The sequence below is a fragment of the Lepidochelys olivacea genome, assembly GCF_965140295.1.
Source record: "Lepidochelys olivacea isolate rLepOli2 genome assembly, chromosome: 4".
NCBI lineage: Eukaryota > Metazoa > Chordata > Testudines > Cheloniidae > Lepidochelys > Lepidochelys olivacea.
In genome coordinates, this window is record NC_140414.1 from 88,178,333 (window position 1) to 88,198,572 (window position 20,240).

The 20,240-nt window shown below is 43.8% G+C and overlaps 1 protein-coding gene across 2 annotated transcripts in view; it reads left to right on the forward strand.

Moving 5' to 3' along the window:
* The window catches only part of LOC311519236 (cytochrome P450 4V2-like), a 36,633-nt gene extending 23,614 nt beyond the window's left edge, over positions 1-13,019 (forward strand). For both annotated transcript variants that reach the window (XM_084625550.1, XM_084625551.1), the window contains 4 exons: positions 3,615-3,717; positions 7,028-7,162; positions 7,970-8,149; positions 11,682-13,019. In XM_084625550.1, the coding sequence (XP_084481676.1) occupies positions 3,615-3,717; positions 7,028-7,162; positions 7,970-8,149; positions 11,682-11,854 (591 nt within the window). In that variant the 3' untranslated portion in view covers positions 11,855-13,019. The remainder of the gene's footprint in view (positions 1-3,614; positions 3,718-7,027; positions 7,163-7,969; positions 8,150-11,681) is intronic.
* The last annotated feature ends 7,221 nt before the right edge of the window (positions 13,020-20,240 follow it).

Consider the following 20,240-nt stretch of genomic DNA (forward strand, 5'->3'; position numbering starts at 1 on the left):
GCAAAGTGAGCACTCCCCACTCACACCAATAGTCCAATGACTATTGTGGAACTACTGCCAGGGGCCAGGGTTTGCAGGCCTGGACCTGTAGGTCCTCATCCAAAGCCTATCCAAGTCAAAGGGAGTCTTTCTGTTGACTTGAATGGACTTTGGATCAGGCTCTTAGTGAGGAAGCTGTATAATACCTACCTAGACTAGATAGATATATACCTAGAAATAAAGAAATTGCTGCACCTGATATGAACTGTGCTAATCTCTTCCCACACTGAAATCTCTCCATGCTACTAATCGCGTTGTCAGCTGTCTTTAGTACCTTTCCATTACTGTTATATCCATTGTGACACAGGATAACTGGAAGTGATCGCACTGGGCCTGATTCACTGCTGTATTGCTCGTTTTCTGCTGGTGTAACTATTCCCAGAGGCAGTGGAATTAATTGTACCATGGTCACTATTAATCTGGGGCTCGATTATAGCAAATTTGATTAAAATTAAGATATTGATCAAATCTGTTGCTAGTGAACATTCCCTTGTTTTCATTAGCATACAGTACCTGACTGGATCAGTTTTATGTTTATAACATATAATTTTAGGAAAATTATATTCCTATGCCCTTTTGTGGTAATTGATGGTAATACTGTATTTACAGTCCCATGATGAAAAAGATAATAGTGAGTAACTTATATACTTTATATTTCATTGTAAAGCAGTGAAGAAAGGTAAATGTCCCTCCAACAATTGACTGTGGGGGAAAATAGTGACTTTAAGATTACTGTATAGTGTTTAAATTATTGTGACTGTCCAGAGAGATTTAGTGAGTCAACCAGTTTATGTCTAAAAGGAAGTAATAGCAAACCTCTTCCTCAGAGTTTGAATGCAGAGGAAGACCGTTCACCGGGTCAGCATAGACTAGCTATGTAATAGAAGAGGGATGGCAAAGTTAACAAGTCTGCTTGTTAACATTATGATTCTGCCCCCGCCCCCATATTAGTCTCCATCCATCATATTACACAACTGGTTATTTCCAGTTCAATCTTAGGTACTGGATTGTTACATGGATTCATATATTCTTAGCTTTTCTTCTGTATCTGTACAAAAAGAAACGGAGTACTTGTGGCACCTTAGAGACTAACCAATTTATTTGATTAAATACTACAAGTATTTGTATAAATACTACAGCTCACTTCATCGGATGCATACTGTGGAAAATACAGAAGATGTTCGTATACATACAAACCATGAAAAAATGGGTGTTTACCACTACAAAAGGTTTTCTCTCCCCCCACCCCACTCTCCTGCTGGTAATAGCTTATCTAAAGTGATCACTCTCCTTACAATGTATATGATAATCAAGTTGGGCCATTTCCAGCACAAATCCAGGTTTCCCCCCCCCCCCCACACACACACTCCCACTCTCCTGTTGGTAATAGCTTATCTAAAGTGATCACTCTCCTTACAATGTGTATGATAATCAAGGTGGGCCATTTCCAGCACAAATCCAGAGTTTAACAAGAACTTCAGAGGGGCGGGTGGAGGGGTAGGAAAAAACAAGGGGAAATAGGTTACCTTGCAAAATGACTTAGCCACTCCCAGTCTCTATTCAAGCCTAAGTTAATTGTATCCAATTTACAAATGAATTCCCATTCAACAGTCTCTTGCTGGAGTCTGGTTTTGAAGTTTTTCTGTTGTAATATCGCAACTTTCATGTCTGTAATCGCGTGACCAGAGAGATTGAAGTGTTCTCCAACTGGTTTATGAAAGTTATAATTCTTGACATCTGATTTGTGTCCATTTATTCTTTTACGTAGAGACTGTCCAGTTTGCCCAATGCACATGGCAGAGGGGTATTGCTGGCACATGATGGCATTTATCACATTGGTAGATGTGCAGGTGAATGAGCCTCTGATAGTGTGGCTGATGTTATTAGGCCCTGTGATGGTGTCCCCTGAATAGATATGTGGGCACAGTTGGCAACGGGCTTTGTTGCAAGGATAGGTTCCTGAATTAATGGTTCTGTTGTGTAGTATGTGGTTGCTGGTGAGTATTCGCTTCATGTTGGTGGGCTGTCTGTAGGCAAGGGCTGGCTTGTCTCCCAAGATTTGTGAGAGTGTTGGGTCATCCTTCAGGATAGGTTGTAGATCCTTAATAATGCGTTGGAGGGGTTTTAGTTGGGGGCTGAAGGTGACGGCTAGTGGCGTTCTGTTATTTTCTTCGTTAGGCCTGTCCTGTGGTAGGTGACTTCTGGGAACTCTTCTGGCTCTATCAATCTGTTTCTTCACTTCTGCAGGTGGGTATTGTAGTTGTAAGAATGCTTGATAGAGATCTTGTAGGTGTTTGTCTCTGTCTGAGGGGTTGGAGCAAATGCACTTGTATCGCAGAGCTTGGCTGTAGACGATGGATCGTGTGGTGTGGTCAGGGTGAAAGCTGGAGGCATGTAAGTAGGAATAGCGGTCAGTACGTTTCCGGTATAGGGTGGTGTTTATGTGACCATCGTTTATTAGCACTGTAGTGTCCAGGAAGTGGATCTCTTGTGTGGACTGGACCAGGCTGAGGTTGATGGTGGGATGGAAATTGTTGAAATCGTGGTGGAATTCCTCAAGGGCTTCTTTTCCATGGGTCCAGATGATGATGATGTTATCAATATAGCGCAAGTAGAGTAGGGGCGTTAGGGGACGAGAGCTGAGGAAGCGTTGTTCTAAGTCAGCGATAAAAATGTTGGCATACTGTGGGGCCATGCGGGTACCCATAGCAGTGCCGCTGATTTGAAGGTATACATTGTCCCCAAATGTAAAATAGTTATGGGTAAGGACAAAGTCACAAAGTTCAGCCACCAGGTTAGCCGTGACATTATCGGGGATAGTGTTCTTAATGGCTTGTAGTCCATCTTTGTGTGGAATGTTGGTGTAGAGGGCTTCTACATCCATAGTGGCCAGGATGGTGTTATCAGGAAGATCACCTCAGGGCCTACGCTACCAGCACTCCCAACTACCTTCGAGACACCACTGACTCCTGAGGAAACTACAATCCATCGGTGATCTTCCTGATAACACCACCGTTCCTCAGACGTTCTTGTTAAACCCTGGATTTGTGCTGGAAATGGCCCACCTTGATTATCATACACATTGTAAGGAGAGTGATCACTTTAGATAAGCTATTACCAACAGGAGAGTGGGTTGGTGGGGGTGGGGAGAAAACCTGGATTTGTGCTGGAAATGGCCCAACTTGATTATCGTACACATTGTAAGGAGAGTGATCACTTTAGATAAGCTATTACCAGCAGGAGAGTGGGGTGGGGGGAGAGAAAACCTTTTGTAGTGGTAAACACCCATTTTTTCATGGTTTGTATGTATAAGAACATCTTCTGTATTTTCCACAGTATGCATCCGATGAAGTGAGCTGTAGCTCACGAAAGCTTATGCTCAAATAAATTGGTTAGTCTCTAAAGTGCCACAAGTACTCCTTTTCTTTTTGCGAATACAGACTAACACGGCTGTTACTCTGTATCTATACAGTTAGGCTACATCACTAAAATATCTCTAATTCCTTGAATATATTTAATTTCATATTCATGAGGATAATGCAGATCTGAACATCTGAGTAAATCTGTACCTCTAGGGGCATGATACAACAGCTGCTGCTATGAGCTGGGCCATCTACTTACTTGGATGTCATCCAGAAGCCCAGAAGAAAGTTCACAGAGAATTGGATGAAGTGTTTGGTTAGTTTCTATCCTTTGCTTCTTTGTAGGTGTAAGTTTGCACTGACAGTATATGGTTTAATAGTCATTTCTATTTAGAGATTTATAAAGGAAAATAAACACCTGCTGTGCCACTGTACATGCTGTAACTCTTCTGTGTATAAAGACACGCCAGTGGTAGTTGGTTTGATGCTAAGGGAAGTATGACAGATCTCAAAGATTGCAAAGTCTTTCGGGCAGGTACCATCTCTTTGTTGTATATTTGTACCGCGCTTATCACAATGAAATCCTGGTCCATGACTTGGGCTCCTAGGTGCTACTGCAATAAAAATAATCTGTAGGGCTCTGAGTCTATCCCAGAGGTCACGGAAGTCACGGATTCCTTGATTTTCCATGACCTCCATGACTTCTGCAGCAGCCGGTGTGCCTGACTCCAGGGCCACCCAGGCAGCTGGCCCCGGGGACAGCCACTCCAGCCACTGCTGGAGCAGCTCTGCAGCCAGCTGCTGGGGTGGCCCCTGGGCCGGCTGCACTGTTCCCCGCTGGGGCAGCCCCGGGGTCCGCTCCAGCAGTGGCTGGAGCAGCTGGCCCCGGGGACTGCCTGAGCAGTGGGGGTGGTGGGAGCAGAAGCGAGTGGGTGGCCCCGAGGGCAGCTGGACCAGTTGCTGCGTGGTAGCCCCCAACAGCTGGTGCCACTGGCCCCTGCCCTCCCTGAGCAATGTCCCCCTAGCCTCTCCCCCCCAGAGCAGCGTCCCACTTTCCCAGCTAAGATTTAGTCAGGGGTATATAGAAAAGTCCCAGACAGGCCATCTATGACGTTCCCCTCTGGTGTTATCTAGACTGGTGATCTGCTAGGTCACTCCAGTTCTTGACTCTGGGAGCCAGCCTTACCCTGCTCTGCTGTGAGAACCCCCATTCCTAGGCTGTTCACGCACAGCCTCTGGCACGTAAGCTGCTCTTTGGATTGTGCAACTGAATGATACTAGCCAATATCTGCGGTCCCAGACACAAACCCTAGGAACCTCCATCTTGCAGTGTCCAGTTATGCCTGCTGGATGCTGAAAGCTTATATTAGTTCGTCAGTTTAACGAATAAATTGCTATGTACCAGGCTTGTTATCCCAAGGGGAGTCTCTGACACGCTTTAAACCAAGCACACTGCTTCAGGTAGAATAAACAAAGAGATTTATTACTATAAAGATAGATTTTAAGTGATTATAAGACAAAGCATAACAAGGTGGATTTGGTCAAATGAAATAAAAGTAAAATGCATTCTAAGCTGATCTTAACACTTTCAGTGCCCTTACAAACTGAGATGCGTCTCACCACAAGCTGGCTGGTTGCCCTTCAGCCAGGCTCTCCCCTTTGATCAGCGCTTCAGTCGCTTGGTGTGGTGTCTGTAGATGGAGGTAGAAGAGAGAGGAAGAGCATGGCAAATCTCTCTTCCTTTTTCTTTTATCATGTTCTTTCTTCCCTCTTGGCTTCGCCCCTTCCCCCCGGTCCCCCGAGTCAGGTGAGCATTACCTCATCACAGTCCCAAACTGACCAAAGGAAGGGGAGTGACTCACTCAAAAGTCCAACAGATCCTTTGTTGTTGCCTAAGCCAGTGTCCTTTGTTCCTGTGAGGCTGGGCTGGGTTTGTCCCATACATGCCCTGATGAGGTGTGAACTGCCCCTCTGCTCTTGGGGACTTTTTGCCTGGGCTTACTTTAAGCCATGAAGACACATTTTCAGCCTCATAATTATGTACATGAAATTACAACCTATAACATTACTATAACAACAATTACTATAACATCAGTATAACAACAATGCTCATGTTGCCTTCCAAAGACACCTGACATGACAAACTTTGCATTGGATACCACGCAGTCATTTTACAAGGATGAACATGGGGATGCGGGGTGTTTCCCCTGAGGTACTGAGCATCACACCATGAATTTTTGTTTATTGCATGTGACCTGTCTGACTTTTACTAAAAATACCCATGATTAAATTGTAGGCTTAATAATAATAATTGTAGTTGAAGAAAGTCACAAGAATAAATATTTGGACAAATGATTCAAACTCATAAGTGTAACCCACATGCCTAACAGGGAGATATCTCTTTAAGAGATCTGTAGGGGGTAGGAATGAGTTGTGTCTGGGTCATTGTTGCTAGGCAAATGCACAATTAACTCTCCACACTCAGAAGTTTCTGGAATTGTGGGTGGCAATTTTGGGTATGCTCAAAAGGTTCCCTGTTACTGGACTCAAACTCCATGAGGGCTAGTAGTCACGGCAGCTGCTTTACAAAAGACCATGTTCCTTGTGTGGGTTCGAAGAAGCTGAGCCACAGGAGCTGAAAGCAGGCTGTTGTAATTAATTCTGAAGTATTTTGCAGCAGGTTTTTTTTAATCTGTATACTTAAAGTGAGTGCTCGTTTAATTAATTAGCTGACTAGTGTGAGCCCCCCCTTTGGGGATGCTATGCAGCCCCGCCCCTTCCACAGGAGGCCCCGCCTCATCACCGCTCCCATCTGCCACAGCCCTGAGCTCCCCCATCCCCACAGCTGGAGGAACCCCAGCCATCCCCAGCACTGGGCTTGGGGAAAGGGTGGAGCATGGGCAGGGCCAGGGCTTGGCTTAGGGGAGGCTTAGCCTCCCCTGGCCTATTATACCCGCCACCCATGCTAGCTAACTGAGTGATTGCAGCAGAGGAAGAGGAACGGTCTGCATGAATTCCAGTTGGAGGTTTCTGCAAGCAAGAGGAAAGAATTTATTGCTGCAGTGCTTTTAACTCAGCAGACTGTAACTGAGACTCAGGTGAATTCTACCTTAGCTTTTGGGAACTCTGAGTTTCTTATCACTGTGTTTCTGTGGGGACTGACCTGTTAAGATTTAATTTGTCTTCTTTATTTCTGTTATGTTTAATTGTGAAGATCATGTATGTGGATTATAAAGGAGCCATGTTATGATGTAGAAATTAAGTTGTTATTATGACTATTATTATTATGTTTTTGTCATTATAAAGTTGGTACTTAAGAATTAAGTTAATTCCTTTTGTTCTTTTTGGATTTGAATGTGGGGAGGTTGATCTTGTGCAATCCTAGCTGAAAATCCTCAGTGACTGAATTCTGGGTCTCCAGGTGCTTTTCGATGGGAGCTGGGTTCTTTTAAGCACTGGAGAAGGGCAATGATGTAAACTCTAGCCCATTCAAAGGTTATGTAAGCCCAGTGGTGGAGTTGTACTTTTGTCAGCATTTAAGAGAGTTGGGAGCCCCTTAAGATAGCTTGTGTCTTTAGTCTGATTAGGACAGTTGTTTCTCACACCCCTGTTGTCATTCTGATCAGGGAACTCTGACCGGCCTGTCACAATGGATGACCTTAAGAAGCTCCGGTATCTTGAGTGTGTCATTAAAGAAGCCCTTCGTCTCTTCCCTTCTGTTCCATCCTTTGCCCGCACCACAAGTGAAGATTGCCATATTAGTAAGTAGTAGTATTTATTATTATTTTTTATTTTCATAGTGTGTAGGTGCCCCTGCCATGTACCAGGACCCTTTTAGGCTAGGTACTACTGTACAAAGAAAGTACAAAAAGATGTTCCCTGTCCCAAAGGACTTACAATCTACATATAAGACAAGGAAGAGCAGATGGATACAGACAGACCAATGTGGAGTACAAGAAAGCAATAAGACACTATTGGTTAGCAGGTTAGCCTCTTACGTCAGCACAACTGTAGTCTAGTCCAGGGATAGGCAACCTATGGCATGGGTATCAAAGGCGGCACGTGAGCTGATTTTCAGTGGTACTCACAGTGCCTGGGTCCTGGCCACCGGTCTGAGGGGCTCGGCATTTTAATTTAATTTTAAATGAAGCTTCTGAAACATTTTTAAAAACCTTGTTTACTTTACATACAACAATAGGTTAGTTATGTATTATAGACTTATAGAAAGAAACCTAAAAATGCTAAAATGTATTACTGGCATGTGAAACCTTAAATTAGAGTGAATAAATGAAGACTCGGCACACCACTTCTGAAAGGTTGCTAACCCCTGGTCTAGACATTGTCAAGTTTTTGAAGGGCTCGCTGCAAAAGAGAGTTTTGAAGGAGGAGGATGAGTTAGTTTTGTGGATGTTTACAGGTAGTAGATCTCAGCCTTGTCTGTATTCATCATTTTTAGGTATGAGAGGTATCTGCTCTTCACGGTGATGCATAAGTAAAGAACCGTTTTTGTGCTTTCTATCCATTTATAGGAAGCCACTTACTTTACCGGCTTGTTTCTTTTTTTGCAGGAGGATTTAAGATACCAAAAGGTACACAGGTAATCATTGTTACTTATGCACTGCACAGAGATCCAGAGGTTTTCCCAGATCCTGAGGAATTCAGGCCTGAGCGATTCTTCCCTGAGAATTCTAGTGGAAGGCATATATATGCGTATGTGCCCTTCTCTGCTGGATCCAGAAACTGCATTGGTACGTAGGTGATAAAAACCAAAGTGTAATAGGCCTCTGTTGGGAGGCTAACACTGGCCCTTTATGAAGGAATATATCAGTGCACCTAAGACTGGTTAGTTGACCCCTCCTCCCCATTAGACTTAAGAGAGGATACTTGGGCCATAGAGGGAAGGAGAAACGGTGAGCCAGAGACATGGAGTATCAGAGCTTGAGAGGAGTCAGAGACAGGAAGCACCAGGAAAGAGCTGTCAAGCGTTGCTTGGGAGAGCTACAAGAGACCTGGTAGTTACAGCTGAGTTCTGAGGAGAGCTGGAACAGAACTGCTGGTGAGAACTGACTGAAGTTGGGACCCTGATGAGCAGAAGGCTTGGGCAGTGGCCGCGAGGCAAAAAGGAAAGATCCAGCTTGGCCAGGGGAAGCTGAGCCTGGAAGCAAGAGGGTGGACTCTGGAAGGATGTTCCCTGAGCAGGGGTAGGGCTCCCAGACAGCGAGACCTGGGGAATAGAATGCTGTGGAGTGCTCTCTTGTGGGAGACCTGACTTGGGGGAGCTGTGGGAAGAATCATGAGACTGGTCACTCTCTGGTGCATTACCTGGAGAGCAGGCCCTGCCTAGATCAGGAGTCAAAGGGTCTGGGAACACAGGACTGCTGTTGACTGCCAGTGGGTAACCTGGAGGTAACCTGGAGGGGAATGGAAAAATAGTTGTACCTTTATGCTTACTGTGGGTTTGTCAAGAATGGTTTTTCTACAAGGGTTTTGGGGGAATTAATACACTGGTATATTTGAATAAATTACTCTGAGTGGCAGGCTTTGTATTGGACACTGAGAGACTGTTTCATAGGTGAACAAAAAGGGGAAACTGAGGCAGGGGCACCTGTCATGCTGTAGCCTGCTGTTGGAGGGTGCTGTGTAGCATGCCCCACACAAGGTTGCCTCATGATAGCCTTCATACTTGGTTATTGAACTTACCACTAAGACTGGTTAGATGAAGTTACCTTTGCTGCAGTACCCACAGCAGAGCTTATGCATTCGAATGGAAATGTAATCCTGTGTGCTTAATAACTGAGGCAGAGCAATTCTTACTGGTACCTCATTCTTCAGACTGATGAAATATTTACATTTTCTTTCTTCCCATGGGGTTCTTCAGAGTCTACTTTGTTTCCTCCTTACTGGGACTTGATCCACATGTAACTCTGTGTCATGCTAACATCAGTTCTGTCTCAAGAGGGCTGGGCCTGGTTTCCATCAGAGTTCAGAGCCACTCAAAGACACCATGGCAGCTCACTAGGGAACAGCATGAGCCACTCTCTCTCTCCCTCCCCTTGGGATATGTTTGCTGGCTATTCTATGATCCCAACCACTGGTGGACTGCAGCCTGGAGGAGAAAATTTAAGACCCCCTTTCAGTCTTCTGCAGTAACTGCTGAGGTGTTCACTGAGCTCCTAAAACTTGTAAGCAGTCCAGGGAAGGGACTGTGTCTGCACTTGTTTCTCTGAAGCACCTAACACAGTTGTGTAGGTTCAGAAATAAACAACTTTTGGAGAATTGTATGTAGTATATAGTTGGTGTGACATTAAAGGAACTGTTTCTTTGTGGATCCTTATTCCGGAGGTTCTGTTCTACCACATTAACTATGAATGATGCAAAGTATTGAGAGGAAGGCAAATTTCTGTTGTTCTGATCTCATTTCATTTTCAGGATTTCATTCCATTTTGAATGGGTCAGTCCCAATGACAGAAGCACAATTGCAGGCAAAGCTCTCAGCAACAGCTGTTGAGACTCTTCTGTCAGCAATACAAAGTAGACATTCTTAGGAGTCCAAATACAAATGAAGTTAATTAAAAAAAACCAAACCCAAATCAAACAAACAAAGCCAAAGATTACGTTTTACTCTTGAGCAGATCTTTGCACATTGAAAGACGATCTAACTTATCATAATCAGGCTCATTATTGTTTCTAGTGCACCCAAATTGTTTGAGGTATTTTACAGGCATAAAGATTCCTGCCTAGGCAGCTTGCAGTCTGAACAGACAATGTACAGAGAAGGGGTTGAGGGAAGGGAGAGAGACACTGTCAGACTTCAAAGCAACTGCATATATGTTTTCCCTTTATGATCAGCAAGGGCACCCACTCTAGGCTTCCAGCTCCTCAGCCATCACATCTCTGGGGTGGAGACTCATGACTCTCTCCCTCCTGACCAAGGTTTTTCTAGGTTGCAGAGTTCCCTGCCTCCTGTGAATTTCCCAGCAACTTGGACTGCCTATGCAGAGCTGCTTTGATTTTCTCCTCAGAGACTATAAACAGAAAAAGGACCCACCATTATAAGTTACCACACAGCTTTTTCTAAGCAAGCACACTTTTTCTTAAGATAAAAGCATTACAGAGAAAACATATTAAAAACAAACAAACAAAAAGTACACATCACTACACATATACACATTACTACACATGTACTAATAAACTTATCAAAGATTACCCCCATCTCCACAAGGGCTCTGGTTGGTTTCAGTCCTTCCAACCCTTCCCAAAAGATTGGGGCCCTTCCTGTGGACAGCAAGTCCTGTCTATTTGCTGGGTCAGAAAGAAGGCCCCAAGTCAGTTTAAATTCAAACTATTTATCCAAAAGTCCTTTCTTTGTCTGTTGGCCTCTGGAGAACCCAGTCTGAACTAGTATATGCGGGCCTTTCTAGGTGGTGGTACCTCATTGGAGGCTTTACTATCTGAGTGAATTTGCCTTATCACCTTGCAACTGTTCTTAGTTCCTGGAGGGGCTGTGGTTACCTGCCCCATGGAATTACATATAATCCCTGGCCCACAATGATATATAAACTTAATACAGTAAGATCTCCCAAAGATATTGCAGGAAACCGCCATAGCTCTCACAGACAGCACAACACAACTTTTAAAATCCTCTGCCTCTATAATCTTTGGCTAGCTGCCTGGTCTGTGACCCTTGTCAATTTGCTTAGCTCCTTTTTCTTTTTCTTTCTATTTTCTCCTCTCTCTACTTTTCTCTTAAACCTTTGATTATTTGTCTAATTTCTCCCCTCCCTATTTCACCAGCACACTCTACTTTTAGGATAACAATGAAATCAACAAAGCTCTCTCTTTTTTCCTTCTATGTGTGCTCTTCCTCTTCCTGCTGTCCATGTGCGGTGATCCTGGAGCTGAGCCCTTCTCTTCCTCCTCCTCCTCATTTAGGCCTAAATGTAACATAACAGGGTCACATTTTGTATTAGGTTTTCCTCCATGATACTTTAACTTTAAGTTTAAGTTTAACTTTAAGGCCAACTTTAAGCTCCAAGTGGAGGCTATGCATATTTTAAATCTGATTCTTTCCTGCTGTAGATATGGAAGGAAACAGATCTATCACAAATCCCATTCTTGGTAATATCTGTACTATCCTGAATTTGGACCATATTGGTTTATAATCTGTGACTGCAGATGCACAGTTATTCCCATGCTGCATTTTGTGAGAAATCTTTAAGTGTAATTATGAGGGCTGTTAGTACTAAACTACTATTGTTTATGTTCCAATTTAACCTGAAGGCCAGCGCTTTGCACAGGTGGAAGAGAGAGCTGTTCTAGCCATCATCCTACAACGCTTTTGGGTGGAAACAAGTCAAAAGCGAGAAGATCTTGATTTGGTCGCAGAATTAATTCTTCGCCCAAATAAGGGCATCTGGATCCAGCTGAAGAGGAGAAGAGAGTGTGTGTCATAAGAATAAAGCTTACAAGGATTTTAGATCCTAGAACATGTGCTCAGTAGTATCCTGTAGTTTATTCATCTTTAATCACATAAGAAGACTTAACAGAATTGTAAATATATCAAAATATTTCAGAATCTCTTGACCTTTTACCTATAAATATTTATCTCAGGATGTGATCTTTCCCTCCCATTCAGTTGGCTCAGGATGTCTCAGAAAGTAGCATTGACAGTTGAATGCCTTGTATCCTTACTATCCATTGTCATGGCACTTTACATCACTTTCTCTGAGACCACCATTCATATTGCTCCATGAAATGGTCAGCTGACTGACTTCTCACCCTGGAGGAAAAGTTACTAAGGTGTAGGACATGCCCAGCTTCCACTCTCCCAAGGGTAAAGGTATGGAGGTGGTCTTCCACCCACTGTCTCTTAATTAATTAATCAGTGGAGCTGTGTGAGTTTTCACCAGCTCAGGATCTGGCTCAGTACATTTAGCGATTATTCATCCAAAATTGTTTTGTTGTTGTTGTTGAGTTCATTCTGCAGTTTATGGCATGTCCCAAACTCTCCTCTCACTTAAAGCAGTGCAGTCTTACTGGCTTCAACAGAGTTATTCCTGCGTGAATGAGGGGAGAATTTCACAAATGACTTCCAGTGTGCCTATTGAAGGGAGGGAAATATATTTTCCAAAATGTATGTGTTTTTCACAGTTATTTTTGAATGTTATTGCGGCCTTGACTGTTGGATTAATTTGTCACGTAACTTATATTATATAGTATGATATAGTACATTCAGCTAACAGTCAAATCTGATTGAGATTTATATAAACCTCTGCACTTTAAATGATATTGACATTCTTTACAAATGGTTATAAATTATTAGAATGGATTTTTTGTTCAGTTTCTGGCATTTGGCTCGCAAAAGCAATCAGTAGATGAGCGTCTTTCCTTAGGAGAAAAAGAAAATTGAGGTAGCTGGATGATGAACTACCTCCCTTAATAGAGCAAAAAGAAAAGGAGTACTTGTGGCACCTTAGAGACTAACAAATTTATTAGAGCATGAGCTTTCGTGGGCTACAGCCCACTTCATCGGATGCATAGAATGGAACATATAGTAAGAATATATATATATATATATATACACACACACACACACACACACACACACACACACACACACACATACGAAGAACATGAAAAGGTGGACGTAGCCATACCAACTGTAAGAGGCTAATTAATTAAGATGAGCTATTATCAGCAGGAGAAAAAAAAACTTTTGTAGTGATAATCAAGATGGCCCATTTAGACAGTTGACAAGAAGGTGTGAGGATACTTAACATAGGGAAATAGATTCAATATGTGTAATGACCCAGCCACTCCTATTCTCTATTCAAACCCAAGTTAATAGTATCTACTTTGTATATTAATTCAAGCTCAGCAGTTTCTCATTGGAGTCTGTTTTTGAAGCTTTTCTGTTGCAAAATTGCCACGTTTAAGTCTGTTACTGAGTGGCCAGAGAGGTTGAAGTGTTCTCCTACCGGTTTTCGAATGTTATGATTCCTGAAGTCAGATTTGTGTCCATTTATTCTTTTGTGTAGAGACTGTCCGTTTTGGCCAATGTACATGGCAGAGGGGCATTGCTGGCACATGATGACATATATCACATTGGTAGATGTGCAGGTGAACGAGCCCCTGATGGCGTGGCTAATGTGATTAGATCCTATGATGGTGTCACTTGAATAAATATGTGGACAGAGTTGGCATCGGGCTTTGTTGCAAGGATAGGTTACATAGGTTATAGAGCAGTTACTCCAGCACAAGGTGGATCTGTGTTTGCCTGGCCTGTGCACAAAGTGAGAATTTTGGTTGCCAGCACAAATAATTGTAACAATTTGACATTCAGGGTCAAAGTCTGCTCTGAGATCCGACTCCTGGTCCAAATCCTACTTGAGTCAGTTGGTGCTGCACCTAGTAATTGAGAATAGAATTTGACCCCCCCCCCCAGTCATGAATTGCTGCTATTCTCACAGGGTGGACAAAGAGCTGACACGGAAGTGAAATATCATGGCAGTTTATGATTTTGTACTGTGGGGCTGGGCAGAAAGCTCTTCTCTCTCTCTACAACTCCATGAAGCACACACTTGATTGACTGTGTGGGGAGTGCCCCTCAAAAACAAGGACACTGAATTAACTCTGAAAGGGTTTGAGCCAATGAGCAGACAGGAGGTGGGATGGTTCACCAGCCTGGGAAGATTCAGAGAAGAAATAAAGAAGAAGCTGGCTAGCAAGCAGTAGCCCTGAGCTGGGGCAGAGAGAGAGAGAGACTGAACCTGGAGCTGCTGGGAGGAGAGCCAGTTGCTTGCAAAAGGGGACTTTCATAAATGCATAGCCTGGAGTTCACAAGACAGCTGAGACCACTGTTCTGAGCTCACAGGTTAGCCTGACCCAAGGGGTGGGGGATTGCATTGGCATGGGGCAGAGAGTCTGTGTGTATCTAGCCAGCCAGCGCGGGAGGGACTGCGGCTCTATCGGGGCAAGAAAGTCTGTATAACCCCTGCTAGAGTTCCTGACCTAGGTCTACTCCTTGTTTGCTTGGGTGAGATAAGTGTTGTTCTATTGTTAAGTGTAGTGCATACTCCTGACCCCTGTAGGAGAGAGTGTTGGTGTTTGTGAAGAGGTGTGTGGCTGGGACCTGGGACCCCTCTCCAATTGTTGGAATCCCCCACCTTACAATACTTTCATATAGGAAATATTGGTAATGTATTTAATGTACCTAACCTTGGTCTATTTTTAGCTATCTGGACAATATGCATTATTTTTCAATAAAGTTGTTATTAGTTAAAGATATTTTTAAACTGAAGACATATTACACAGTGTACATTTCCATGTAAAAATATAGTGGGGATGTTACAAAATGGAAAGATTAAAATTGCAACAGAGGGACACTTAATATGTTAAAAGAAAAGGAATACTTGTGGCACCTTAGAGACTAACAAATTTATTTGAGCATAAGCTTTCGTGAGCTACAGCTCACTTCATCGGATGCATTCTGTAATACATTGTTGTCTTACAGTGTTGTGAATTTGTTTATAAAATGTTGACTTTGCTACATTGCTCCCTAGATCAATAAAACAATATATCTTAAATAATCTGTTTGTACTGTGACAGTTAATGCAATGATTTTTAATATTTTTCTAATTACAAATATCTTTGAGAAATGCAAATACAATTTTCTGTGTGTATGGGTGCGCAAGCCAGGAATTGAATGATGTCCATGAAAGACTCAGAGAAGATAAATTGTTTCTAATTTGAAATTCAGAGGTCACATCCACTCTTTACTAGAGCTGGTCGAATAATTCAAAAAGTGACTTGTAAATAATTTCATGAACAAAAATAGCAAGTTCATAGAATCATAGAATCATAGAATATCAGGGTTGGAAGGGACCCCAGAAGGTCATCTAGTCCAACCCCCTGCTCAAAGCAGGACCAATTCCCAGTTAAATCATCCCAGCCAGGGCTTTGTCAAGCCTGACCTTAAAAACCTCTAAGGAAGGAGATTCTACCACCTCCCTAGGTAACGCATTCCAGTGTTTCACCACCCTCTTAGTGAAAAAGTTTTTCCTAATATCCAATCTAAACCTCCCCCACTGCAACTTGAGCTTGCTCTTGTATTCAGACAAGTGCTGAGGTTTTGTGAAAATGTTAATATCTGAATAGTTGAGATTTTAATAGTTTTTAGCACAAATAATCATTCTTTCAAAAATTTGTGCCAGAAATAAAATAATAAACAGTGTGAATAAAGTATGTATAAAAGTTTTAGTCACCCTGTCAGGAACAGGAAACAATACTACTGGCCAATCACACACCTAAAATAGAGAGCAGTAAACAGCTAAACTGCACAATGTTTGGGATGAAATTTGTACACAGAAATTATTCACTGAATACCTGTGACACAGAATTCCACTTAGTCAATTCAAAGGTTTGTAAACTAGAAAAAGGTGTTGCAATGACTTAGTTCTTATAGGTTTCAGAGTATCAGCCATGTTAGTCTGTATCTATTCAGGGGACACCATCATAGGGCCTAATCACATCAGCCACACTATCAGAGGCTCATTCACCTGCGCATCTACCAATGTGATATATGCCATCATGTGCCAGCAATGCCCCTCTGCCATGTCCATTGGTCAAACTGGACCGTCTCTACGTAAAAGAATAAATGGACACAAATCAGACGTCAAGAATTATAACATTCAAAAACCAGTCGGAGAACACTTCAATCTCTCTGGTCACTCGATTACAGACCTAAAAGTGGCACTTCTTCAACAAAAGAACTTCAAAAACAGACTCCAATGAGAGACTGCTGAATTGGAATTAATTTGCAAACTGGATACAATTAACTTAGGCTTGAATAGAGACTGGGAGTGGATGGGTCATTACAGAAGGTAAAACTATTTCCCCATGTTTATTCCCCCCACCCATCCCCCACTGTTCCTCAGACGTTCTTGTCAACTGCTGGAAATGGCCCACCTTGATTATCACGACAAAAGGTTTCCGCCCCCCTCCCCCCCGCTCTCCTGCTGGTAATAGCTCACCTTACCTGATCACTCTCATTACAGTGTGTATGGTAACACCCATTGTTTCATGTTCTCTATGTATATAAATCTCCCCACTATATTTTCCACTGAATGCATCCTATGAAGTGAGCTGTAGCTCATGAAAGCTTATGCTCAAATAAATTTGTTAGTCTCTAAGGTGCCACAAGTCCTCCTTTTCTTTTTAATTCTTACAGCTATTGCCTCAGCTTCTCTCTTGCTGGTTGGGTAGTTTAGCCATCCAGCTAAACCAAAAACTCCACCCCTTCCATGTTAACAAGGGAAAAAATATCTTTCCCAGTCTTTACCTAGGGTGGAGGCTTTTTTTCCTCCTCGTGGTGGAACTGGACATGACGGGCAGAAACTTCGGCAGCTAAATATGCAGATGCCCATTCCAGGCCTCAAGCCCAGTCTGCCTCTTTGCCATTGAACAAGGTGAGGCCATTCTCTCACCTTGTTCAAACTTTCTCCTGCACTAGGCTTCCAATAAAAAATTCTCAGTCAACAATATTTCCACTGATAAATAAATCCAACAGTTCTCTTCCTCGGCTTTCACAGGGCTACCCAGTGCCTTTCTTGGGTTCTTTGTCCTTTTGTCTGAGAGTGGAGAAAGGCAGAGCTCCTGCTCCTTCCACATATCTCTCTAGTCTGATGAAAAAGGAGCTTGTGTGTATTCTGGCCCTGTTTCCCTGCATTTTTCTCTATGATACTTGTATGGCTCCCATTACAATAGTATCTGAGTGCCTTACAATCTTTTAATCTATTTATCCTCACACACCCCTGGGAAGCAGGAAAGTACTGTTATTCTCATTTTATGGATGGAGACTGATGCACAGAGAGGCCAATGGCTAAATCCACAAAGGGATTTAGGTGCCTAACTTCCGCTTAAGGCACTTAAATCCAAAAGTGAGCCCCTCAAAACCCCTGCTAGGGTTCTGCTAACCCTGTAGGTGCCTAAACTCCCTGGACACTTAAATTTCATGGGTGAGCATTCAGACTGCTGCCTCAGTCCTGATGCCCAGCATATAGCTCATGCCTAAGCCCTAGCAGAATTCTGAAACTCTGCATTCCCCCACCTATCTTGCCTGGGGGGCCCCAGTCTGGTAGGTGTCTCAGAGCATGCCTACTGAATTGGGCTCTGCATAAAGCACAACCAGAAGAAGTGGTACCATTGACCAGGGTGTAGGAGGCTGTTGGCCAAATTCCTCCTCTGCCTGATTCACTGGGCTAGAGAGTAAGAGCAAGAATCATTCTATAAGCCAAAGGTTAGGGCAGCCAAGATCGCTCAGGAAGTCTGTGGCAGAGTAGGCTAGGGATAATAGGGTATTTCTTTCCATAGCCTAGAATCCAACGGTCCCTCTATATGTACAGCCTCCAGAATGCCATTGTTTTGGGTGAAACAGGTAGGGTGACCAGATGTCCCGATTTTATAGGGACAATCCAGATTTTTGGGTCTTTTTCTTATATAGGCTCCTATTACGCCCCACCCGTCCCGATTTTTCACATTTAATGTCTGGTCACCATAGAAACAGGATAATGCTGCAGACCTGTGGTCTGTTTGTAAAAGGTCACGTGTCTCATTACAGGGGTAAATTAGCGAAGGAAAGGAAAGGCACTGGGTACACAGGTCGCAAAGTCAGTATCAACCACAAGGAGAAATGAAAAGATATCAATGCAGAAGAAGCCAATAGTAAGGAAGTGGTTAAGAAAGAGGATGTTGGGGGGCATAACAAGTGAGAAAAACTGTAGGGAAAATTGAGTTTGGAGACACAGGTGGGGTAGCTGATGGAGACCCTTTTGAAAATTAGGAATTCAAATATGTTAGAGACAGCAGAATACAGTCCCCCTAACTGAAAAGAGTATTGGTTTCCACTTGCTAAATGCAGCACTTCAGGAATTTGTGGTAAAAGGAAAGAAACATCAGACTTGAATCTCTCCTCAGTGTAAGCAGTGTCAGGATGAGCTCCACCCTGACATCTGGTGGTGAGGTGTGGCAAGTTGTGGAAAAGAACTTCAGGGGCCGATCTCATTTGCATAGGCACACCCACCACGCCTAGAATGAGACCATAGCTGCCCAAATGGTCACTTTGGCTGCTGTGGGATCCCCAGTGTCTCTGTTATTGGGGCAGGAAGAATAAATTGTTATTACCCTGATTATGGGAACTGTGCTTGGAACTGTACGTGGCCTTTTGTTACGATGGAGGGATTCACCATCATCTAAGTAGCACTCGCTAGGCAAGGGTCATGGGTTCCAAAACTGTGTGAATGGAGAGAGGCTGGGGACAAGTATTAATACTTGGTGGCATGGGCCCCTTGGTGAGGGCCTTACATGCTGATTGCACTTCCTCCTCTCTCCACTGTGGAATATCAGAGCTAATTGTGATTTCATTAGAAGTCTAGTTATAGGCTGCTGAGCTCACTTTGGGCTGACAGTGCACCAGCACTGGGGCTCCCCTACTATAAGCTGAATTCACCTAAGAGCTGAAATCACTGAGTGTTGTGTTAAGTAGTGGGGGAGCCTGAAGATATATTGTGGAGCAGTTTGCGGGACGGCTGGTGAAGCAGTTCGACGCGGAGCAGTGTGTGGATGGCAGGAGCTGCTTGTGGGCCGTGGAGCTGAGTGAAGGAGTTCGTGGGGCGGCTGGCGGAGCGGAGCGCAGCTGAGCGAAGGAATTCGTGGGGCGGCTGGCGGAGCGGAGCGCAGCTGAGCGAAGGAGTTCGTGGGGCGGCTGGCGGAGCGGAGCGCAGCTGAGCGAAGGAGTTCGTGGGGCGGCTGGTGGAGTGGAGTGCAGCTGCGCGAAGGAGTTTTGTGGGGCGGCTGGCGGAGCGGAGCGCCGCTATGGAGCTATGGGGCGGTCAGCTTCAGATCACGTAAGGTGCCTCTTACCCCCGTCCCATTTCCACCCAGGTTGGGAGGTAAAGCTCCGCCGATAAACTTTCGAACTCTGGGGCTGCCCTGACCAGGGACAGAGACTTTTGGGGCATTGGACTTTTGGGGTTGCTGGACTCAAGAACCAAAGGGAAAAGGGCATGCCCCAATTTGCCTGGGGTGGGGTTGTTTTTGCTCATGGGTTGTGTTATGAATCCGGTTGGTGGTGTTTCCCCAACATAATGCCACATTGTTTCTCTCTGTTATTAAAAGACTTTTGCTACACTCAGACTATGTGCTTGCGAGAGGGGAAGTATTGCCTCTTGGAGGCGCCCAGCGGGGGTGGTATATATTTGTCCCAGGTCACTGGGTGGGGGCTCGAGCCGGTTTGCATTGTGTTATTGGAATGGAACCCCTAGATATTGAACCCGGCCCTTGTTGCTGCCAACTCTGACGGGCAGAAGGGTTACATCAGTTACACCAGATTTCCACAGTGTAACTCACTTGGGCTTGAGTCACCATTTCACTAACACACAAGTGATATAATTGTAAGATTCATACTGATGTAAGTGAGGCGAGATCAGGCCCATTTCCTGGTGGGGGAGGGAAAGAGGGAAGAACAGGACTGAGGAAGGAGGATTCTCTTTTGTCTATGCCCTGAAGATTTCCTTAAACATAAATGTTTGCTAGTTCGTGCAGAGCGCCACATTAAGCCGAAGAAGATTTGACTATTGTAAAACAGGGATTAGACATTTATTTTTTTAAAAAGGGTCAGATCCTCAGCAGGTGTAAACTGCTGTAGCTACATTGACTTCATTGGAGTGCTACCACTTTACACCAGCTAAGGATCTGGCCCAAAGACAGAAACAATGTTGACATTGTGAGTACCCATTAAAAGTAAATATACAAATCAGGCAAACATTGCATGCAAAATAATAT